At 47.3% G+C, this 25499-nt stretch overlaps 1 protein-coding gene across 4 annotated transcripts in view; it reads right to left on the bottom strand.

Annotated features, from left to right (window-relative positions):
- Window positions 1-25499, bottom strand: part of LOC142885482 (receptor-type tyrosine-protein phosphatase mu) — a 170496-nt gene that overhangs the window by 16773 nt on the left and 128224 nt on the right. For all 4 annotated transcript variants that reach the window (XM_076021959.1, XM_076021961.1, XM_076021960.1 and 1 more), the window contains 5 exons: window positions 24100-24293; window positions 19348-19435; window positions 17062-17138; window positions 10734-10770; window positions 2055-2152 (listed from right to left, as the gene is read on the bottom strand). In XM_076021959.1, coding sequence (XP_075878074.1) covers window positions 2055-2152; window positions 10734-10770; window positions 17062-17138; window positions 19348-19435; window positions 24100-24293 — 494 coding nt within the window. The remainder of the gene's footprint in view (window positions 1-2054; window positions 2153-10733; window positions 10771-17061; window positions 17139-19347; window positions 19436-24099; window positions 24294-25499) is intronic.

Raw genomic sequence — 25499 nt, 5'->3', positions numbered from 1 at the left:
GATGAGGGAGAAGATATAATGACAACCCAGTAATGACATGAAATAATAAACCCTCGGCTGCTTAAAACAGATTTCCCAGCAGAAATCTAAAGCACCCCGGTGGAAATATTACTTGTATTAGGTATCATAAGAGTGTAAAATTACCCCCCCCCCCCCCACCTCCTACCCCCCAGCCCCTCCCATTCAATTAAACTGTTGATACTGCAGTGCGGCTGGTGCGGCTAGTAATAGAGATTGGGATCATGGAGGTATATCAAAGAATGATCATTTCTGATGGGGTGGATGAATGCGACATCAGCCGCAACCAGATTCAATTTTCATCTCTGGAGTCCCTGTGCTGATTAGGAATGAAATGAGATTTTGGTTTGTGGAGTGACACACAGACAGAGATGGGGGTGGGTGGGGGTGGTGGTGGACCGCCACCCCCCCCCCCTCTTCCCCCCTCCCCGACACCCCTGATGACTAATCCCCGATGACAATCACAAATCCGCCGTCCGCTTCCAGCCAGATTGAATTAGGCAAAAGCCATTACCTTATTAGATCCCTCCGAATCTGGCGCCTGCTTTGGGACGACTCGTGGCTAAAATATAGCGGCGCGCGCACAGATGTTCATCTCGGAGGGAGCGGGTGCCCGAGCGTGTGTGTGCACCTGTGTGTGTGTGTGTGTGTGTGTGTGTGTGTGTGTGTGTGTGTTTGGGCAGCATTTGAACTCATTCCCTCCTGTGGATTAAGTGTACAGAGGAAAAAGGCGGGTGGAGGGGCTGTAGGTAGCGGTCGTCGCCCGCCAAACTGTCTCACATCAAAGCATGGGCGAAGCCCCCCCCCACCACCACCACCACCACCACCCCGCCCACTCCGTCTATGTCTACGCCTCTGCGGGCGGGACGGGAGGCGCGCCGTCCGCGTGTGAGAGCGTGCCAGGATTTCCCAGAGTTCATCTGTGTCTGTGCTGAGCAGATGGCCCACAGTGACATGGCGGACTGACTTTATGGGTCCCTCACTCGGAGCCGCCGCGTCTGTGCCCAACTGTGCCCGCCGCCCACTCGCTCGCCCGCCCGCCACCGCCGCCGCCATTGGACAGGGATCATGGAACAGACGGTTGGGGGCCGGGGGCCCCGGGGCCCACTGAGGACTGCAGGCGCAGGCTGAGCAGGTGTGGGAAAGGTGTGCGTGTGTGTGTGTGTGTGTGAGTGTGTGGGGGGGGGGTAGGATGGGCTCAGTTACTGGAGAGGAACGGTCTAATGAGGTACCTAGAGAGGGGGCTGAGGGGGGTTGGGATCATCATCAGATCTGTTACATTTAAAGCCTCGCCGAAAAATCTGCTCATCGGTGGAATCGACGCGCGGCCTCACGTTTTAAGAGTGCCGGGGAAAAAAAAGAAGAATTCCCTGCGGAAGACGGCGGAAGCGTTACGCTGTAAATTAGGGCGGCCGCCGCTTTTTCTTGATTATAAGCTAACCAGGAGGAACTACACCGCGAGTTAAGTGGAACAAATTAGGAGTGAAGTGGGGGCCCTCTTGCCGGGGGTGGGGGTGAGGAGGAGGAGTACACGATGCGGAGGTTACACGATGTGGAGAACAAAGCGAAAGTCAAGACTCCACCATCACTTTGAACATTATGAACCATCTTCATCAGTTAATAACGGACCCCTTTTGTCCAACGAGGGAGACATTAGGAGATGTTTCTGCTCAGTCGAGGCTGGAAGCGACTGCCGGCTATAATCTCCTGTTATAAGAGCCACTCGGATGAAACGGCAGTCGCTCGCCTGGATGTCTCCCTGGTAATGAAGCCCATCAATCAGCTTTCTCCCACTTCGGACTTGATCAGATAGGTGGGAAAAAAAAAAAAAAGAGAGAGAGCCGGTGGCGTGCACAGAGCCCGGGCTGGCTAATCCACACTCGCAGAAACATCTGGCCCACTCGCGTCCAAGAAGACACGATGAAGAAATAAAAGATGGCTCCGACCGCCCTGAGATACAATCGAGCTCCCGGGCCGGCCGCAATGAATCTCGTTTCAGATCTACAGCGGGGAGTGGAAGCGCAATCAACACCCACCCTGCCCACTTCCACCAGGTTCGTCACCATGATGATGGCGGCTGTGTTCTCCTGCCAGACCATCCTCCAGAAGTCAAACATTGTCTCCTGCATTGGACCTGAGAGTGTGAGAGAGAAAAAAGGATTGAAATTAATTACTATGCAAAAAATAAAACATCCACCACGCAGCATAATGTTTTTATTCATTCATTTCTTTAGTAAGAGATTCCCTCACAGAAAAACAAAACAAAAAAAAAACTCACATCTGACTTAAGTGCTTAGAACATTGTACATCAATTCCATTAGCCTGCATAATATTGAAGCTCTATATTGAATCGTCGCTCCACATTTTGAAAATGTTATCACGGCTCCCTCTGGCACATTGTTTGCGCACTGTTCAATCCTCCAGGTCAAGTTGTCTGAAATACAGCGTAAGCTTTACACAGTGGCGAGCTTAGCCATCAGTCCCCCATTCAAAAATAGCCGCATTGTCCCTTTACAGTCCTGTTCAGGTACTTGCCGCGGTGACACGTTTGGGGGTTTATGATCGTAAGCCAATGAAGCTTCCGACTCCGTCGCTGTGAGCCACTAACACACAATGTAAACATGGGGGGATTTGTCTGTGATACAGCGCGAACAGCTACAATGCAGCTTATGCAGCGATTCTACCGCCGATCTCGCCGCTGAGATTGAGCACTGAGAAATGTGTCAAATCTGATTTATTTATAGTGGCCCGACACCAGGAATCCTTGCAGAGTGTCGACTCCACAGTGGAGGGCTTAAAAACAGACCCGGACAAAAGACTGCCGCTAAAACACAAGCTTGGAGATGGGGCTGAAGCCTTCCCCAGCGTGTGTGTGTGTGTGTGTGTGTGTGTGTGTGCCAAGGCTCAAAGTAATTACCAGCGCACCTCATCTGTTCAGCAACCAACCTCTCCAGCATGCCAGGCCCGCGCGCGTCAGGTGAACATCAAAATAAACGAGCGCAGGGCCACCGAACGGCTGTAATACTTAAAATTTCACCGAGCAATGATTATGGATTGACAGGCATTTAATTATTATTCTGGTTAATTAAAACGATTAATATTAGTTTTAATCAAGCACCACGTGGGGCGAAGGGAAAAAATTACTTCTGACAAATTAATTAGTGAATGCAAATCTTTTGCAGTTGTGCCGTCGCCTGTGTTGGACCGAATTACCTGGAGACTTGACAAACTGTGCAGCCAGACACACACACAGACGCACAACATGGCACAGACATTTAATTAAGTAACCTTTAGTTGGCACTAAACAGATGATGTAGAACAAGTGGGTCACTGTTATTGGCTGCGATGGCTCCCTGTTTCAATTTGGACGCCGCCTTCATTCGTCACCCACTTCCACGAAAGAATTTGCGCAGCCAAACTCGTTTGTTTTCTACCCAACAACACAGGAGTGTAAAAAAAAAAATGAGTGTGTTGCTTTACTACGAAAGCAGGTTACATGTGGTCAAAAGGTTTTATCTGTATAACGCTCAAAAGCCTAAAGAACTAAAGAATCTATGATTTTTTTTTAATTTGATTTACTTATTTGATCTGACAGGGCATGCTAAAGAACAGTGCATGTGACATGTAGTGTAAATATGCCGGAATTAGCAAGGACGCTAAATTTCGTCCGTAGTGCCCACATAAAACAGTGAACATACAAAGATCAACAGATCATCATACATTAAAGCCACAACAATACAGACAAATGAATTTAAAACGCTCACAAGTTTGATTTTCCAATTATTTGGTTCCTCTTTAAAAGACCTCAACGATGGACACTCTCTTATATTGGTGGGTAGCTTGTTCCAGGTTCATGATGCCTTGAACTGACATTTTGAGCAAATGTTGTGCATCTGAACTGCACCTCACAAACCCCTCTGGTGGTCGTTGTTGTCCCAAGGCCGTAATAGAGGTGGCGGACATTAACTGTCTAAAAAACTTAGCGAAACTAAGCATTCTGCCAGGATGTTGTGTTTTTTTTTTATCAAATATCTTCAATGCTTTCACATATGCATTGAATATAGTACATTTTGAAACATCCTGTTTCTTAATGCCGGTAAACCTGAGCAGAACCTAGAAGTACATTTACCCACCATCCTTTGTGCTCTGCTCATTAGCCGGGAGCAGAGCCAAAGTGGCAGATGCGAGGTAGGTGGAATGACGAACGTCATGACATTGCGAACGCTTCAGCGGGTTCCATACCGCACGTGTGGAAGCCATTTGGTTTCTTCGTGCCACGAAATGAGAAAAGAGAAAAGAGAAACGGTGACAGTTTGAAAACACGACGCAGATCACCGACAGGCCCCATGTCACGCTTTGTTAGAATCTTAATCTTAATCTCAATTGGTTCAATCGACGTATAAAAAGTGCAATTTCCAAAATTGATGATGAATAAAGCACATCTCTCCATCTGCAGCCTTCCCAAGTCTGTATGTTTTTCCCCCCGTATATTTGTGCTAAATACAGCTTGTGGGGCAAATTACCAGGGTATTACTGCGCTGTGAGAGTCTGGCATTGTTAGATCCTTATAATCGACTCATCCTTGTTTGGCCAAAGCTTTAGGTGCTCTTTTTCAAAGAGCTTACTGAAACATCTGGAATCCATACAATACAAACCAATACAAATCATTTCCATGAGTTATTTACAAAGACAGCGGTGAAATTTTTTTCGTTAACTTGGGGAACATTCACATATTCCTTTGTTGGTGAATTGAAAATAACAACTTGCATTTTTTTTTTTTTAAATAACTGGCCTTTTGTTCTCAACGCAATTGTTGATTTAATCAATGTACAATATTCCATTTGTTAAAAGCTGCTCAACAGAGTCCCCCTCTTTTCCCAGACTCTTGGAAAGCTCCCTTGAACATCAGATTTTTGCCAACTCAAAAGATAAAAAGGGCTATTATCACTAAGTGACTCTCCGTGAACTGTGCTACTTGACAGGCTAAAATACAAAAATCTGCAGACACCCAGACTTCAGGGGTGTGTGGTAGATGACAGAAGCCTTACAGTCGACGCCCTCATGACACCAGCTGGAGACCTTTTGTTCTATTTTTATCTCCGTCAACCTTCATTTCCTGTCTGCAACTCTATCGCATCGACCCATCAAATTAAGGAGAGGAAAAGGTGCCTTCCTCCAAAATAAAGGTTTTATTCTTTTATTGGGAACATAACCTGCTGTGGAAGCTATTGGTGAGCCAGCTGCAGCAGCTCAGGCATCTGTAGTCATGTGCAACAAGCTAATTTCCCTCCCGGCCGTCAACACAGTGTCATCGCCGCTTCAATCACTTGATTGATCGAGTCGTGAGTCGTTGGCTCTCTCTGCTGCTCAAACAGGCCGGGACTGTCAGTCTACAAACTGTTCCCGGGCGCAGCCAAACACAATGGCTCTGAAAAAAAATCTGCGATATTTGGATCTTCTGTTAAAAAATGCGAGACAAAAAAGAACCAGTATCTCCACAGTCAGGTTTCTGCTGCCAGCCCGAATATATCGCACCTCCCCTCTTTGAAATTTGGAACACTTTGCTGAGCGAGCCTCTTGTGTTCCTATGAAAATGCCGATTGAACTTGCGTTGACTTCTCTCCCAGTCGGCCGACTAGAATTTGGAGTGGAGCTCTGGCGATGCCTCCCATTTTGTATTCCCACACTTCTTCTCGATTACGTGAGTTGGACGGTGTTGGTTTTTAACTGTGGAACCTCGAGCTTCCATTCCACTCACTCCCAGCCTCTCCAATAACCACACAACCTGATTGAGCCGCCCACTCTGCTCCCACCCACACACGTCCCTGAGGGAGGACAAGCGCGCGCGCACACACACGCGCACTCTCTCTCTCACACACACACACACACAGAGCTGAGAAGTTTGGGAGAAGAAGACTGAGAGGCAGGACAGCTGGTGAGTAGGACTTCAGTAACACAATAACACTTGGCATCATGTGGCAGCTCGTCCAATGGGGGCGCTCCTGCCAAGCTCTGGACGGCCAATTTGCGTTTCCAGAGACGGCGAGGGACAGGTGAGGGAGAGACACTTGAAGGCTCTGAACTTGACGGCAGTGACGAGGCAGCGAGTGTGACGGTGACGACTCGGTGAGGAGGGGCACAGAGATACCAACACAAACATCTCTGGTGTGCAAAGTTGTGAGTTTCAGGAATTCAGTTGCACTTTTGGTTGAAAGTTGAACGGAGGCTTGATTTTTTGGTTTTTTGGTTTTTTCACTGAGAAATGATAAATTGCTTCCAACAGGAACACTTGAGCCACTGATGAAACTATCATAGTAGTAAATGCAACACAGTTAGGAGTGATGCTGAAGGCTTTATTCTAAAATATTCTCTATGTATGTATGTATGTATGTATGTATGTATGACTTGTCTGTTGTTTTTCTGATGTGTCGTCTTAGACTGATAACATCAAACTTTGAACATCATATAAGGGTGGATTCATGGATCAGACAGTGTGTATGCGATGTTTGAGGTAAAAAAACAAAAACAAACAAAAACATGAAAAAGTATAAAAACACTGTTGGATGTGTGCATTGAAAAGTTTAGCAAAGTATATATATATGTATACATATACATACAGTATATATAGTTACCTATACATAATAATATATGTATAAATACACACACACACACACACACACACACACACACACACACACACACACACACACACACACACACACACACACACACAAATAGATGGACAGACCATTACTGTTGTGTTTTCACCGAGGTCTAATCAGCTGACTTATGTACATCACCAGCCACCTTGAGAGGAAAACAGTGAGGCTGCCCCAAAAACACATTGAATAGGGTGTCATCATCATCATCATCATCATCATCATCATCATCATCCTCATCATTCTCTCTCCACAGGTTGGCCGAGACTCGGCAGGAGAGCTCACTGGGAGAGGATGAGAGGCGCGTGTGGGGCCCCTGACGGAGGAGTTTGGAAGAGGAGAGGAGGCACTTCAGAGGAAGAGGAGCAGCGGCAGAAGCTTCACTCGCAGCTGTCACTGAGCTAATGCTGCCGCCGCCGCCACCGCTGGTGGCAGACGCCGCGTTTGGGGACCCGGTCTGTTCCCGCTCAGAAGCCGAGGAAGCAGTGACAGCTGCAGAAATCCCTCAACCAGGTACGGCGGAGGTGGTGGTGGTGGTGGTGTGGGGGGCGGGGGGAGAAACACAACCTCCTGATCCACGCACGCACATCCGCACTTGCAGACAAACACCCAGGCTGTGTTCCCCCTCCTGCCTATTAATATTACATGCGGCAGATTTTGGCATAACACACACTTGCTCCTCATTGATTTACTCCAGCTCTCGTTCCTCACCCCCTCCAACACCGCCCCCCCCCCTCCCCCGAACCCCACCCCTTCTTAACCCCCCCCCCCACCACCACCACCACCACCACCACCCCACCCCAACCCGTTAGGCTTCAAGACATTAACCTGTAAATAATGAAAGTTTTGCGCTGCTGGTGACATTTGGCAGTTGTGAGGAGTGGAGGTGGGGGCGGTGGGGTGTGTGTGTGTGTGTGTGTGTGTGTGTGTGTGGAAGGGGGGTGGGGGAGGGTGGAGGGGAGGGCCGCAGGGCGAAAAGCTTGATGAAATTGAACCCTTTCCCGCTTCATGAATATTTCCCCCCGTATCGCACCAGGAGGATGCCGGGCGACTTATCACGTCGGCGTGATTCACCGTCTCTGAGCAAGGAAGAGGAAGAGGAAGAGGAAGAGGAAGAGGAAGAAGAAGAAGAAGAGGAAGAGGAAGAGGAAGAGGAAGAGGAAGAGGAAGAGGCCGGAAGAGGGAAAGTGGACGCGGCCGAACGTGCCAAAAAAATAATAAAAAATCGAGAGGCCTGAGACGCACCTGACACTGCGCTGGCGCCTGGATGAGAGAATGACCTACATAATGAGGGGGAGTGGCAGCAGTGGTGGCGGCGGCAGCGCCCGAGAGACGAGGCTTTTATGGAGTGACAGCTGTTCCACCTGCAGCGTCACCTTGACAGAGCAAAGAGACTCGGCGGTGGGAAAAAAAAAGAAAAGCCACAAACTAATGAGAGCCACTGTAGTTTTTAACGGCATCAGAGAACCGCCGAGCCCCCCCCCCCCCTCCCCCACACCCGATCCACTTCAGTTCAAGGCAGATTCTTTTCAGCTCCACCAGCACTACTGCCAGGAGGCGTCACCGCTCGTCCCGGCAGACCTGAGCTGAGGTGTCATTCGCTGGGAAACTTTTACAAGGGGAGAGAAGAGATTACTTCACCATTTTTAAAAAAAAAAAAAATTTAAATGCAGTATGCCAATGCCCCGGTGCTCTTTTCAGGTGCTACAGTATGCACTTTGTCTGACTGAGATAGAGAGAGAGGGAGAGAGCGAGAGAGCGAGAGGTCTGTGTCTGGCTCCTCGGTGTCAGCAGACTGAGCCTTCTTTCCTTTTTTCCTTCCTTCCTGTCAGTCTGCCGGAGCTGATGATGAATTATGAAAGGGCGCCCGCTTTCCCGGAGAATACAGATGTTTCCACGCTCGCGACTTCCTCGTGCCTCGCATTGAAAGGCTCCCTGGCGTGCGGCGCCGAGCCTTATCGGGCGGGAGATTCAGCCGATGGGAAGAAGCGGGAGTTTTATCGTGCCAGCTAATTAACTTGAGCGCAAACAGGTCTTAGGACCGGCCGAGATTTCCGCCTCGGAGTGGCGGGGGGGTGGGGGGGGGTACGTTTGCCAGGGGTCTCTGCATATTGCACATTTTTTAAATGAACTGCAGAGCGCTGCTAATGACTTGTGGGACAGCCATAGTGGTCCGTAACGGGGCTGAGATCCGATCCGGCTGAGATGAGTCAGTGAGTCAGTGAGTCTGTCGGGATGGGGCAGAACATGTTGCATTGTTTCTACAGAAGCCCAGAATGAACAAAGCAAGCCACATTGTGGCTTTAAAACTGTGAGCTAGCCTCTCGCTAATAGCATCTCCGATGTTTGGCAAATTTTTTTAGAACTTGAAAATGTTTCCCTCATGAACTAATTTCCTTTTCCATATATAATGAAGATTAATGTAGAGTAAATGTCAATGAGGATGGATTTATTGAACTGTTGCTTGGGCTTGAAAAATTCTTCAAAATTATGGAAAACTGACTAATGCTGATCATTAGAAAACCAGACTACAGTGACCGACATTTTGTGAGTTACAATGACAGGTGCATAATGACTGGCATGATGACTATATGCATAAATCTCCTCTCTGCTTTTCCTTTCAGGTCCGCAAGCCTGCCAGTTCTAACCTCACAATCCCCAATTATCCTTTTTGGTGACACATGACACAGCATTTAAAGCCAAGTGTGCCAGATTTAGCAGCATCTAATTGTTAGGAGACTAATTGCAAACAGTTGCTGGAATTCATCGCTGTTTTCTCACGATCCCTCTTTTCTTTCTCAGCTGTGATGTCAAGGTAGAGCCCGGAGTAGATCCTCCATCTGGGTAACCATAGAAACCATGCACCGCAATATGGCCGCCTCATATGTGGACTCCTTCTTATGCCGCAAATATAAATGCTCATGATCAGTGAGTTAAGCCCAACAGTTGTCCATATGTTACAACTTTGCGTCACTAAATACAATCAGTGTATTTTCCATTCGTGAACAGGCTGAGGGAGAATTGATCAGGTGGTTGAAGGTGTCTGGAAAACTGCAGATCCTTTGGCTGCATCACGAGACAATACAGAAAATAAATCTTCTCAAATCTTCTGCTCTCTGAGGAGACAGCAGAGCATCAGCACTGGCTAAAGGCTGAGTTCCATGTGTCCACTGGTGGCCAATGTGCACTGGCCGCTCAGCTCGGAGGCAGGCGAAGGAAGAGAGCAGTCTTATTGGTATGCCGAGCCTTTGGAAAGTGAGAGGCTCGCTTTAATTGAGACACTGTGGAAGCGAGGCGATGCACTAATAAACAGGTAATTATGCAACTCCCAGTTCCGCCAAAGCAGACTGTGAATCCATTAAGGCCTCTTCGCAAATACGCCTCTTCTTCGCCTTCTTTTCTTTCTCCCCTCCCTTTGACTTTTCTTTCTCTCTCTCTCCCTCCCTCTCTCCCTCACTCACTCGCTCTAAAGTGGTCCGCACAAGCCCGGCGCACGAAGCCCCGCCGAGCGCCGTCGAGGCGCTCGGCACACAAAATTCATAACAATTAAGCATCAATCAGACTTAACCTCCGGGGTTACAGTAAGTGCTCCTCGCCCTGTGAATCTGCCAGCCAGATTAACACAGTGACAAAATGTGCCTGTACATGTCAGCTAATCCATTTATTTATTCAGCTCTCTCTGCCGCCTGATTAATCGCTCCCACATCACCCATGGAGGGGTGGGAGGCTGGAGAGGAGAGCAACAAAAAAAGGGAAAAAGGAAAAAAAACAAAACGTGCCGCTCAGAGGTCCGTGAGTGTGTGTCGGCATCTGTGTGTGTGTGTGTGTGTGTGTGTGTGCACTGAGCAGTATTACGATCCCTGAGCACACACACATGACTGAGCTTCAAAGAGCTGCTGGATTCGAGGTGTGTAAACAACGTCAGAGAACGTTCGCTGAGATATTTGGCCCGACACCTGCACATCTCTCCAAAATAAACTAGTAAATAAATAAGAAAAAAAAAAAATCACAAAACTTAGCATTTAAAAAAAAAAGAAAAGATTGTTCAGATCTTACCTTGGGTAGCAATGTAGTGACTCGGTCTGTGGTAGCCCTGAAAAACAGAGGGAGATGAGAGTCATTGGACTTTCTATTGTTCAAGTCAAAGTCCCAGTGATTGTCACATCCCAAAGGATTCGAACTGTGTCCTCTGCATTTGAGCCATCGTCCCCTGGGGGAGCGGTGGGCAGCAGCGGTGCCACGACTGGCAATCATCAGGTGATCTAACCCCTCCAACTCCAACCCCCAACACTGAGTGCCAGCAGGGAGGCAATGACTGCCATTTTTATACTCTTAGTCCTGAATGGAACCCACAACCTTCCAGTCTCAGGGCGGACACTTTAACAACAGACCACTTAGCTGGTTAAATAGATATTTCGTTATTTCCTGGCAGTGTAGGTCAACTTCCAAGTTGGTTATTGCAAAGAAAAGAGTCGCACCTCATCACTATTTCAACCTTATGGCCGACAACTTGTTCCTGCAATGTCACCGTGACTCCTGCTGTCAGAGGTTTTAGTGTTAGTGTCCAACTGACAGTTAGAGCAAAGGCTTGTATGCTTGTGAGCTCTGAAGCATTCTGACAAACTACACCATCTTGTGCCTTATTGTCTTGATTGTTTGTTTATTCATGCCTTGGTTGCTACCTTGCTAATTTAGCTAGATAGGTATGCAAAATATCAGGGTGAGGGTTAAGTTTCCATTTGTAAATATATGTGTTTGAGGTAAATTGTCCTTTCAGATTTTTGAACATTTCTCTGGGCATGAGGATACATCACCCAATAGTGTTTTGGGAGTTTTCCGCACGGAGGCTGAGGTTGTACATTCTCATTGACGCACTGAATTCATAACCAATGTCCACAATAGCCACGGACTCCAGTGTGAAACAACAAAAGCAGTCAAAAAAGAAAAAAAAAATGAAAGCAGCAGCATTTAGTTCCCGCGTAGCACGTCGGCCCCAGCCGAGAGTCTAGAATTGCATGTGAATTACAAATTTCCTGCGTCAGCACTAACTCAGCACTGCTCAGTGAATGGAACAAAAACCACTTGAAGCGATTGCAGAGAGATTTTGATGCAAATCAGGCAAAGTTTGTTCCAATTACTGTAGTTCCCAGAATGTCTCTTTCAAGTGACTCTTAAAGATGCAAATTGAGGAACATCGATGGAAACGCGTCCATGTCAGTGAAGGTGTCCACTGAGTGAAATTTCTTTGTGTTCACTGAAACTCTGGAGTGGATGCATGCGATTAAGTAAATGCGTTGAAAAAAAAAATATTTTTATGGTGCAATTGCATATGTGAGGTAGCATCCCATTTGGCGGGGACGAGATTTGAAGTGCATGGCCTTGTGTCTCCTTGTGGCTCCAAGGCCCTGAGCATCACGAGGAGCAGCGAGAGCTGCTGCCGCGTCTCTGTGGTGAAAATGAACGCTGCAGGCACTTACAAAAGAACACAAAAATATACAATATGTTGTGAAAATGTGCGCGCTTGCCTATCAGAAACACTGTGGGGCTGCCAGCTGTTTTGCTACCTGGCTCGTTGTCTTGGCGCCTGATGACGGATGCCGAGGCGTCTCCAAGAGCTTGTGGGGAGGGGAAGGAGGGTGGAGGGTGGGGTCGGGGGGGACTGGAGGAGCGTACAAAAAAACCCCCCAAAAAACATGCACGCACGCACCCGCTCTGCATGTGGCTGCACCTCTGGAGTAAGCAGCCAAAGTGCTGATAATCCCCCAGATACGACTAACAGCACTGATCTTCACAATAGGGCAGCCAGTCTCACGGATTACTCTAATCCCTCCAAGTTTTATTTGTCCAATTCCTTGTCTTCTCTCCGGAGACGTGAGGCAGGAAACAAAACATCAGGACTTAAAGGCTCGTCGCCGGCCCTCCCTCACTCGCTCCTCTTGATTGCCCCCCTCAGCCCCTCCAACCCCCAACCTCCCACTCACCCACCCCTGCTGCTCTGCTTATCTCCCTCATATTCAATTTAACTTGGACTGTGATTAACGGTTCCTCCAATGAAGGCGGAGAGGAACACAAAGGATATTTTGCTGGCGCTCTTGCTCGCTCGCTCTCGCTGCCTCTCATCCGCTGGGCTCTTTCAGCTCTTCCACTCTCCTCCATTTTTAATGACTTCTTTATCTCTGCACTGAGGAGGAGATTTGTTTGTGCTTTCATGTAAGTTCTGTCAAGTAAAGTGGAAGCCCAGCATGCTGCCAGGATTAGACAGGACGGGGCCCTGACAGTGACTGTCAGGTGAGTGGAGCTTACTATAAACGGACCCGCTACTGTTTTTTTTTTTCTTCTTCTTCCAGACACGAGTCACACATTAAGGCAGAGGAGGAGGAGGAGAGTTGTGTTCCGGCGAGCAGCGCGCACGGATGAAGGCACGTTGGAATGATTAATTGAAAAGGGGTTTGAGTTTAATGGGGATGTGTGTGTTTCCAAAGGGGGCATTAAATATGTGTTATGTTCTCTGTATTTTGCTCGGCATTGCTTATTCCTGTGATCATTTTTTAAATACTTTCCAGTAACACTGGGCTGTGGGGTCTAAAAAAAAAAGCAAATGCCCCTCGACTCAATTTTTGCCTACAGGCACAAATTTGTATCGGTAGCGTGAACCTTTTTACCCACATTCTTGAATCCAGTGTAAAGTTCCTCTATCGCCGATTTATTTGACTATATGTGATTGCTTAGCTTAATACACTCCAACATAAACATACTAATTATTTTGAGGCCTTGACTCGTGTGGACAACAACAATAGTGCACTTACTTTTCCTTTGATTGCATTATATCATGCAAACAACTTTAGGATTACATCTACACTATACAGTATATTACACAACACTACATTTATTTATAGTCTTAGTCCAGATAAAGTGGCAATACGTTATTTTTTTCCCCACTGCGAGAGACCACAACATGCTCACACTCCTTTCCACCTAGTGCATGAACGATGAAACTGTCGAATGATGATTAAAATATATAATCTTGCAAGGGTGTGCATGTGAATGAGCTGGATGAGCTAAAATGACGCAGTACATACAATGTGGAGGGTCACCTTTTTGTTTTTTGTTATTTTGTTCTTTCTTTCTTTTTTTTTTTTACCGAAATTCTGTTTCCATGTCGTGTTTCCACGGGGACCACTTTCAGTGACGGACCTGCCTACTTTTTTTTGTTTATTTTTATTCACTCAAAGTCAGTTACAGTCAAATTAAACCACGTATTTCAGCAGAGTTCAATGTCAGTGTCTGTCCAGGTCCACCAGTGATAGTTGTCCCCTTAGAAATTCAACATTGCAATAGAGCTCTGGAAACAAAAGACGACTGTCTGGATTTAGAGTTGCTATTGCCAGTTACTTGTGCCTGCAGTAGAGGAGGTTCCTTCTTTCTATTTGTAATGTTGGAAGGGCAACTGTTGTGACAGGCAGGAGGAGGGAGAGATTCACATGCACTAAAACGCACGTACAGCTGGTCTGACTCTATAAAGAAAAATAAATCAATATAGCTTCATACCTTCATATATATCATCACATTATGCCCAACAATGATGGAAATCATGTGTTCCCCCTCTAACTCCACATGCGTCAAAATTAAACCGTATGAAAAAGGTCATTTTCAACAGGCAACCATGACCTTTCCCGTGGATTATGAATGAGTATCTTGATAACGTCAGATAAAGTTATTTTTTAATCCCGTCTGATCAGAACACTCTGGCACGGTGAGAAGCGAACAGCTCTGAGGAAAACCCTGTTTGTTTGCAGAGAAGGACATTTGTTGCTGGATGAGTGAAAATGTGCACAGTGCACCAGGGTCTCTGTGCTTACTGGCAGCAGGACTTGCAAGCCCTGTTCCACAGGGTGAGAGAATCACTTCTGAGAACAAACCAAACGCTGGGCGCCGATCTAGAATGACCAGAAGGACATTATACTATTGCCATGGCTGACACACAAACCAGAGGGTTGAAAAATAAAACACATGCAAGTGGAGGAAGCGCAGACAACTTGCATTTATAGTATGCTTAAAAATAATAAAAGTGCACAAATATGACTTCTTCCTAACACTCGAGCAGGAAGAAGTTGATTTCCTCTGCGCACTCCGACAGTATCTGTGTCTGTCGTGCACGTCCAAACAAAAATCTTGGCGCATCCATAAATACACTTTGAACGCAGACAACAATCTACTGCAGCATGTGTCCTCCTCACCCAAGTGCTCATGAAGCCACTCATTCAGCGGCGCAGACAAAAATAAAAACATCCCGACTTGCCATGTTTGCTGGTACGCGACTTGAAATAAATCGGCGGAGCGATAAAGCGGAATAACAAACGCTGCTGGAAATGCTCCGCAAATAAGATTTTATTGGGCAGGACAAGCTTCGAGACGGCATAAAAAGCTTTTCCAAAGAGCAAAAACATTATTACCAGTCCGCCTGCATTTTTACCGAGCACTTTCAGCCAAGCAGGGGAAGTGGAGGAAAATCAGTTTCAATCAGGAGCCTCTTTAACATGTGTGTGTTCTTATCTTATAATGGGGCCCGCTCTATTGTGAGTGTCTCCTCGGCGGCATAATGGCCCATAAACTGAATAGTGGGAAAGGTAAATAATTTAAGCCCACTGCATTCGCTGTGGCACACCTTGCATTATGAATTTATGTTTGAAGGCGTAACAAGAGATTACAAATTACCACATTAGAGGTGAGGGGTTGGGGAAGAAGAGATGGGAGATTTCTCTCCTGAGTAGAAAACCACTTAGGCAGTCCGGTACATCACCAGGCCATTACACGTGGAGCGGAAGCATCTGCTCAAAAAAAGTGGGGGTTCCATGAGCCGCCGGACACATCCAGCTACAGAAACGCTGCTAACAAGAGTAAATCAGGTCAGGTATACGCTGCGAGAGCAAAGTGGACTCACATCCCACCATTATTTAATGACTTTTCTGTTCCAAATTGTACACTTATTGGACTTAATGTGTTGCGTCCTAATGGCAACACGTGTAGTGTGTTGTCCCAGGATGACATCTGGCCTTCTTCCAGCACATTAAAACAATAAAGACAACGATTCATCAAAGCAAACACACAACATTAATTGACAAAGAGGAGGCGCATGTAAGCTTGCACATTGATCTTGTTGTACTAATGTTACCTAGTGTGCTAATGCCACTGTGCCGCTCCTGCTGCAACAACATTAAAGAGGCGTTTTGTTGAGAATCTGAGTGCCCACTGTTAAACCCCTAACAATGCTCTGTTCCTTCACAGCTGTGTCTGCCGCTGGCCCACCGACCTCTCCAGCCTTTCATCGTCTGCAACTGGGTGCTCGCATAGCCAATACTGCTGAAGGTGGAACAATAGGTGACAAAGCTCAAACACTAGAGCAAACAGGCCTTGTGCTGTAAACACGACTGGGGTGAAGGTGAAGCCGACAACACTCATTGTGTGGTTTGATCCCAGACGGGGACAGAAAATCTCTAGCCGTGAGTGGCGACTTGTAAATTCCTTCTTTTTGTTGTTATCTTTGAGGAAATTGTTTTGCTCTACTCTGCTTCGTTTCCCCTTAAGGTTTGCAAAAAAAAATAAATAAAAAATCTTATTGTAATGAAGCTTCACAGAATGGCTCAGGAGATGATGTCCATAATTCAAACGGAACCCCCAGACGCAGAATAGACTTGAGGGAGTATTTGGACGTTTACTTTCCCAGTGTGCTATTACCCAGCCACCACTGGGGCCTCCATTTCCAAGAGATCTGTCTTATAGCAAACTGTATCTAGATTTATTCACGTCACTCAGCCTGGCTACTTTTGTTTGTTGTTCATTTTAATGCTTCTTTTGGTTCAGTTTTTCTTCTCAGTGTCCTTGACCTGCTCTGCAGGCTCATGCACATCTCTTATTTCCTTACTGAAAAAAACAAAACAAAACAGTGAATTGTATCAAAAATATGAAAAAAAACTCTTAACATTTCTGAATAACGTTTTTGTATTTTGTATCTTTGTTATAAAACTGTTCATTAAAACAAAACTTGAACTTTGACCTGTTTTCCTTGTGTGTTCCCTCATCTTATCTGTCATCCTCTGACCTTCATCCCTCCTAATATATACACACAGCCGCATGATACAATAGCCCTCTAAACTTAAAATAAAGAGACACTGCTCCTGTGTGTGTGTGTATGTGTGTGTGTGTGTGTGTGTGAGAGAGAGAGAGAGTGAGAGAGAGAGAGAGAGAGAGAGAGATGGGCAGACAGCGCAGGGCTCCCCTGCTCCCCCAGGCCCCCCCGGTGACGGCGGCACCAGCGCCCTCTCTCTCCTCCAGAGGAAGCGCAGTGACCTTTGCGTTGGTGGCGCTGGCTGGTGTGTGTACTTACATCAACGTAATTTGCATTAATGTAATCGGAGCTCTGTTCCCCCTCCAGGGCCTGCAGCCTGACACGGGAGTGATCATCTGGAAGAGGGGCGGAGAGGAAAAAAGCGGCGTTGAATTAATCATATTAACGAGGGCAACAGGAGAATAAAAAGAGGGGAAGCGAGAGGCGGGCAATAAAACAGAGGAGGAGTAAGGGGAGGAGGACGAGAATGAGACGGGTGGAGCGGGACACTGACCAGATTGTGGCACAAGTGAAAGCAAAAAAAAAAAGAAAATCGCGGATGTCACCTGAAATAAAAACCTCGGTCTGTGCGAAATGTGCTGCCGAAAGGCTTCATAAAGCTCCTACAAAGAGTTTACAAGGTCGGGCTCATGAATGCGACACATATGCCTGATAATGGGGGCTGAGGCACAACAGGGCCAGATCCACAAAGCGATTGCCCGGCGTTTGCGGCAGAAAATCCGTGTAAACGGCGCCAAAAACGGTGATACCGATCCACAGACGGGAAAATCGGCGGGAAATAAAGGGGCGCAAGTAGCGGCAGGGCTGCGCCAGGCTCATTTGAATGTATTTAAATGAGTCATTACAGGCTAAAGGACACGCCCCCTTCTATGCAAATGTGCCTCATTCAAACAGCGGCAGATCCAGGAAGAGTTTGCGCTCGCAGTTTGACAGACGCAAACACCGCCAGCCAAAACCAGGCGCAGCTTCTGTCTGTCAAAGTGTTTCTGGCTTCTGAGTGAAACTTTCCTCTCTGGAAAGCCTGACATATATATATATGGCTCCCCAAATCTTATACATAGATAGGCATAGACTACAGTATATATGCCAATATTTTAGATAGGCTTTGAAAAATACAAATGCTACTCAGGTGTTGGTGACTGACGCGTCTTGCGTCTTGACTCTCTTTCCATGATGGCAGCAGTCTTGGTAGACGGAGGAGGCATCGTAATGCCAGGAGCACAGGAGCGCCTTTATCCTAGCAGAGTTCCTCTGTTCGCCACTGACTGCCAGTGAAATACTTTCCCATCATTTCTTTCTTTCACTGAGACTGAATATAATTTTTTTTGTTGCATGTCTGCTTGCTCCAGCAGCGAGGGCAGCCGGCTCACGATCCGAACATTTTTCTTTTCTTTTCCGTGCGTCCATGAACGCAAACCAAACACATGCACTCGCAAACAACCTTTGGCGCAAACTGCTCTCGGGTTGCCAGACCGCAACATTCCCACCTGTTTCAGGAGCCGCATTTGTGGGGCGTGTTTGCGCCTGCATGTCATTAGCGCAAAAGCCTCTGTGGATCCCCGCATCCGTGGCGCAGGTTGCGGCCGCAAAACGCGCCGCATTTTACCGCTGCGTGCCCTTCTTTGAGGATCTGCCCCTTAAGGCCGCGCGCATTGTTGGGTGAATGTACACGACATGCGGTTTATGCAGCCTTGACGATTCATCATGGCGGCGTTGAATCTAAAATCAGTCTCTGACCGTCTCGCTCGTGTTTTCCGAGAACACGTTCAATTAGCGCACGTGAAGCACATCCGCTGCTTCTTTTTCTCGCTCCGCTCTTTAGAGCATGCGTGCTGATGTCACAAAGGGCACTTGCACCTCACTGACACGCCTCCAAAGTTTGTGACAAAAGTGGTTTTAGCAGATGGCTAATGGTGCTGTTTTTTAATGGAGATGTATAAAGCTTTTATTGTCATTGCACAACCAATTGTGCATAGCAATTGATCAGAGCGGATGGTCACTCTGAGCAGACACCCGGTTCAATATACTTACTGCTGCCAGGCAGGCTAGACTGGAGCAGGGCGGCGACCAACTAAATGGCTTAAATGGATATAATACGGCCTCTTTAAAGACGCTTCCGGCTAAGGCAGTTGGCAAAGAGCTGGCTCGAATGAAACAAACAGTCCAATCGCAATCAAACAGCAGTTGTGAACAAACAAATGGATTACAAAATACAAAAATCCAGCATTGTTAAGAGGAAGGAGGAAAAAAACGTGGGGCGTCTGTGTTGTGCGCCGCACGCCGGCGCGGCTTATTCCTCGCGAGTGAAAAGACGGCGCAGCCAGATGAATATAGAAGCAGATTGGAAAGGTCAAAGCTGCTTTTGTCGGCTGATAATAAAACTCTGTTTGAGCAGCTTATAGTTATCCACAGTCACACGGCCGGCCAATAAATCAGCCCCGAAGAATAGGAATGACACACACACACACACACACACACGCACACACACACACGTGCGCGCACACACACACAAGTGAGCGAGTAAGCGAGGTGCTTTGTACACACATGCAATAATATTCCCATATCGGTTCTTCATGCGGTTCTCGTCCTTCTTGGCCGAGTCCCACGGTGCCGATTGTCCTTCGAAAAAGCTCTGCAAAGAGACACACAAAAACAGAGAGAGGGGGCCAGATGAATTATGTTGTCACTTGTGCGCACTTTAATAAGAAAGGCGGCTAAAGGACACTGGCATTTGGACGGAAACAATGAGAGGCCAGGCGGCTGAGAGATATTTACATGGTTATTAGACATGAAACACAGGCGGGATTGTGGTTCTGGGGGAGACGGGCCAAAAAAAAAAAAAAAAACTGCCAAGTGGCATCAGGGCAGTGGCTTCCTGTCTGTCTGTCTATCTGCCTGCCTGCCTGCCTGCCTGCCTGTCTGTCTGTCTGTCTGTCTGTCTGTCTGCCTCCACTGAAGGACTCAATCAGCTTGTGGCGCATGGAAAAGGAGAGAAAGAAGAAAAAAAAGCGGCGGCGGTGAGGGTGCGGCGGGGGGGGGTAAAAGCCAGCTCATCGTCTGCAGATCAAAAAGTGCTCCGCTCAGATTACCCTCATGAAATATTAATCATCCCTCGCTGGGGAGATTTCCATTCGGGTGGCATCACCAGCCACAATTAAGCCAAATTATGAAAATGCGTCTCCAGTCGCCGCCACCAGTCTGCCGCTGTTCGGCAAAAAAATAAAAAATAAAATAAATAAAATTGCCCCCCCCCTAAACCCCCCCCGCCCCCGTCGCCCCTCCCTCCCTCACAGATCAGCCTATGCCACATTTGAGACATTACAGTGGCGGCCACCTGAAGGTGAAGCTGCGTTTATGGGCCGTCGGAGAAGAGCAGCTTCTCTCGCAGCTCTTTGTGTCCAATCACCAGGGAGGCGAGCGGCTACATTCATCCGAGCGCTACGACGGGCTGAGCGCCGTTTGTCTCTGGCAAATAAAGGCTTCACTGACACGCCACAAGGACACGTTTCCCGTATGAAGTGGCGGGGATTAGTGGCTCGGTTGAGGAACGGCTTTAATATGCAAGAAGAAGAAGAAGAAGAAGGAGAAGACGAGGAAGGAAAAAAAAAAAAAGATGTTTCACTCGGGGTGTCAGAGAGAGATTCAAGTCTTTGCTGCGGAGGCAGTATTTCCTGGGACCGAGTCACTCCAGCCATCAGTCTGGAGGCTCTAATGTTGAGCATCTGCTGACAAATCATCGTCCCTTTCAACACGCTTCAACTTTACAATGGCTTCTCCATTTTAGACTAAAATGACCCTGACTCGTCTCTCGCGCAGTGTTCTTCCTTCCTCGGGCCGTTTGGGACCTGGACTCAGAAAAAAAAAAAAAAAAAAGGGAGCGAAAAACCTAATTATGGCAATAAAGCAGTTCCCAAGGGGGAGCCATAATATGATGGCCTTTAATTTTAAAAAGGCAATAAAAGTAAGAATTAGTGGCTACCCATAAAGTTCATCTGACAATGATTGAAAAACAATGGACGGCTTCACCTGAGGAGGAAAATAGAGAAAAATAGTTTTGTGGCTCCGGCTGAGCGCTGCCGCACCATCCGCATCCGACTCCCACCGGCCCCCAATCTAACTAAGGATGTTTTTAATTACACGCTACCTGCTGTACTGCAGCCCCCCGGACTCCTCCCCCTCCCCCTGCCCCTCCCCCCATCTTCCCCTCAGCAGCTCCACTGGTTCTTTTGTCTAAAACCACTTACTGTAAGTGGAGGAGACGGTTGCAGTCTGTGTGCTCACTTACTGCGGGTGCGGCCTACTTAATATACACACCAAGGGCAGAGTACAGGGGAAAAAAAATAAATGAATACAAAAAAAAAGGGGCGGGGGGGGGGTTGCAAAACACAACGAAGTGGAATCGTTAAGTGAGTTGCCTCTGAATTAATGAATCATTTAAAGCGGCGAGAAAAGGATGCCCGTCGATATCGAGCGCCGTCCACTTGTGGCCGGTGCCTCTCGGACTCACATTACTTGCACAGAAGGCTGGACGCCACACTTTTCTCCAGCCCCTCAAAGAAAAAAAAAAAAAACATTGAACAAAAAATAAAAAAAAAGGACCTCCAAGAAGCCTGAAAACAAGTGACAGCAGAACACTTGTTTTCGGCTTCCCCGTCACTCTCTCAAGCTGTGTCTCAACGTGCAAAGAGACTTTGGACATGCAAGTACTTTGTCAGAGTCTGGCTTTATAAAGCTTTTTCTTTTCTTTTTTTTTTTGGCAAAGTAGCACAGCACTGTTTTTTTTGTGTGAAGCGTTTGCATCCTCAAATACAAGTCGTGCTATTGAACGTGAATTAGTTGCTATGTGGTGGATCTACATGATAATAAAGTCATTGACCCAGGTGTCAGAGTGGTTTATGAACATACTGTTATGAGATTGTTGTCTTGAGTCATTTTCATGGCCGTGCTTTTAAAGTGCTTTGGATGTGCCGTTAAAAAAGCTTTGCAAAGGAAACATCAGAATTAAGTGGTGGAGCTTTTTGATGAGAAGGAAGGAAAGAAAGAAATTCAAAGTGACAGTGCCGAGACTTAACAAGACACACACACACACACACAAAATGAGCCAAGAACAGAAAATGTTGCTGTTCCACACATCTAATCATCTGATGTCACACTTTGGTGTCTTTGCATGGCTTCCTTCCGGTGAATGCCCTTTTCAGACTAGATAAGTAAATGTGAGAGACGGCAAAAAATGAAAAATCCTACTGGGCGTTATGAAAAAAAAAAAAAGAAGAAAAAAAGGACATCAGCCAGCAAGCACCGTCACTCTGTCAGATTTGTGGTATCATCTACAAGAAGTCATGAACAACCAAAAGTGTGGGCTTACCTCGTTTATCTGATCCAAAGTTAACGTACAGAATAACAAGAAGCATGTGTCAGGGAGAGATATAGTACACAGTGAGTCAACAGGTTGGGAGGAGCACTGGCCCCCAAGCTCATCTTCAAGAATCAACGGTTAATAAAAAAGGCCACTGACCTCAAGACAGGATGATATAGAAATATGTGTATGACAGCAGCCCAACAAAACACACAAGTTTGAATCTGTCTCTCTCTCTCTCTCTCTCTCTCTCTCTCTCGCTCTCTGTCTCTCTCTCTCTCTCTCTCTCTCTCTCGCGCCCTGAGGGAGAATAAGTTTGGACTCACACGTCCCGTGAAGAGGCTTCCTGAAGCCAAGAGAGAGGTAACGGCTGCTACGCAATCATGTGACGGTTGCCGACGCTCCTTTTTTCCGAATGAATGAGGCCCCCGAGCACTCGGCCCTAGTTGACGATCTGCATGGATGCAATGTTTGAATTCTGCAGCCATATAGGTGGTGGTGAGTCAATTTGCGAAGAAGGCGATTGAAAAACAAAAGTACGGAAGAGGATTGGGACCACAAAAAGAGAAAAAATATGTGTTTTCAATTCGAGAATGAAGTTGAAATTTCAAGAATGAAGCTGAAAATTTGTGATTAAAGTGAACATTTTGAGAATGAAAGTTTCGAATTTTGAAAATGAAGTTGACGTACGAATTTTCAAATTAAAAATCGAGATGGAAACTTGAAAAAACTCCAATTTTTTTTTCTCTTCTTGTGGCCCTCATCTTCTTTCGTACATGAGATATGCGGTGAGCTGCGTTTGAAGAACAAACAAAAAAAGACGCAACAAAATCAGAATAAAACCACAAAAAGGGCGACGATATTAGCGTTAGCGACATTAGCATCAGCCAGAGGAGGACTGAAGCAAAGCAGATCAGAGTGACGGATTCAGAGAGTGTCAGGGCCCCCGTTTGAGAGGGCGAGACGAGGCAGCGCTGCTGCTGCGGAGCCTGGAGCGCCGCCAAGACCCTGCCAGCCTGCCGCGCTAATGAGGGGAAATGAGAGCGATGCTCTTTCGTGGGGGCGAAATCTTTTGTTTTGGTTGTCGGCGAGAGGCGCGGTGTCAGATTAGCAATGGTGTCGCCTGACGAGAGTCTTGCGAGAGTGGCGGCGCGACGCCGTCAAAAACCTCGTTGGGCCTGATTCTGACGGAGGCGGGCAAAGAGGCTACTAGCTAGCGCAAGGCTAATTCTTGCAGTCTCTATTATTGTTAGCGGTGGTGTATTTTGTTTTGAGGGGTGGAGGATGTGGGGGGTTCGAGATTGTTAGAGTTTAGGTTTCTCTCTTGCTAAGTCTATGAAGTGGGAAAGTGGGACAGCAGCATTTCACACACACACCCACACAGACAGACAGACGGACACACAAACGCGCGCGCGTGCACACACACAAACACACACAAGCGGAAACACAAGCGCTGCAGACGACATGGAACAGATGAACAACAAAACAAATCACACCATAAACACACAGAGACAGGGCGTATTAAGAATTTATCATAGAAGTGAATCTGGAAGAAGAAGCAGAAGAAGAAGAAGGAGGAGAAGAAGAAGAAGAAGAAGAAGAAGAAGAAGAAGAAGAAGAAGAAGAAGAAACCACCCAGAAGATTTTTAGATTTTTTAAAAACCACATCTATTAAAACTAACGCTTATTTTTACATAAATATTTAAACTTGTGAGAAGAAGAAGAAGAAGAAGAAGAAGAAGAAGAAGAAGAAGAAGAAGAAGAAACCACTCAGTTGTGCTGCAGAACACAGAGCTAGACACACCAGACGAGGATGGGGGGCTGCAAACGAAGCCTCGTTACCGAACTGAGAGCCACGACCAAGTCACACACGAGACTCCGCTTGCACTCGGAGGGTGGAGAGAGGGAGGTGGGTTGGGGGGTAGGGTGTGCTGCCCTACCTCGTACTCCTCCTTGAAGCCGTAGCCCTCGGCGCACTTCATCTGGGTGATGTGCTGCAGCAGGTCGGCCACGCGGATGGCCGGGTGCAGCTGGGCCGTCTGGTAGGGCACGTCCACCGGCTCTCGCTTCCTCAAGGAGTGCGTGTGGGACTGGACCAGGCTGCTGGTGTCGCTGCCCATGTTCTGGCTCTCGTCTGCTTGTGGGGGTGTATTGGGGTGGGAGCGAGGGAGATTGGGGGAGAGGTCGAGGGGCAGAGACAGGGCAGAGCAGGTCAGGCCATAAAGACGCGGCGAGGGGTCGTCACTACACAACACGCTGCGGGTGACAGAACGCTTCAAGCAGCAAATGATAGAAAATCTTATAGATTTGGAAACACACACACACACGCACGCACGCACACTGACGCACACATGAGCTGAGACCTGACGTGAGTGTCTCCTCACGCCGGGTCGGTGTCGCTCTTACGACTTGTTCCCATTAGCAGATGGCACCTTATCTCATTTGCTGATCAGCATTATGTCACCAGCAGCCCTCCAGATTGACAAACAACCATCAACTGGTAATAATCTGTTTGTTATGGATGGTCACAACAACAACAACACAACATCGTTGAGTAATAGGATGAATCATGTGGTGGTGGGAAGGTTCAGGTCCATCTGTCTCAGTGGGTGGCTGGAAATTAATTCCTATTTACCGTAAAAAAAAAAAAAAAAAAAAGGAAAATGAACGAGAGATAGGCAAGGCTGGTAAGCTTTTAAAATATAACCAGGCCCTTACGCTTGCTAACAGCGTTAGCGCTTATCAGTCAAGTGGCTCTTTGACTTGAAGAGCGTTTGGTGGAGGGAGTGGGGGTTGGGGGGAGTGGGGGTTACGTTAGGGGCCGTGGAAATGCTGCTGTAAAGACAGTAGGTTTGCTCCTCACGGGGGACACAGCGCCCTGCAGCTCGCCTGTTTGTTTTTTTTTTTTTCAGCTGTTTATGTCACACTGTCAATGGCAGACATGAGGCACAGATGCTGGGTGTATGGGGAGTGGGGGTGCTGAGGGGCGGGGTTGTAGCCAGCGGACGATGGAAGGTGTCCAGAAATGCGGAGGAGGAGGCAGGGAGGGGGAGGGGAGGTTGCGGCGGGCCACAGTGAGCATGTCGCAGCGTCAGAAGCATCACACAGACAAGAGCCCTGCCACCCGGTCCTCCCCCGAAATAATCAATAGGAAAAGGTACCAATCCCTAAATAGGAACAAGTAGACCAATAGATGGACAAATCAATAGATAGATATACAAAGCCAAACCCAGAAAACAGGGAAGCGTCGATGGGGTGGGGTTGGGGGTTGGAGGGGTTGCATGGGGTGATGCTGCCAATGGGGCGCCCTGTGTGCTGATCATGCTAGGCTAATGGTGGC

Source organism: Nelusetta ayraudi, unplaced genomic scaffold (genome assembly GCF_046127955.1).
Source record: "Nelusetta ayraudi isolate G7.1 ecotype Tasmania unplaced genomic scaffold, CSIRO-AGI_Nayr_v1 ptg000011l, whole genome shotgun sequence".
Classification (NCBI taxonomy): Eukaryota; Metazoa; Chordata; class Actinopteri; order Tetraodontiformes; family Monacanthidae; genus Nelusetta; species Nelusetta ayraudi.
Note: the sequence above shows the minus strand (reverse complement) of the source record. Positions and strands in the feature narration are given on the sequence as shown.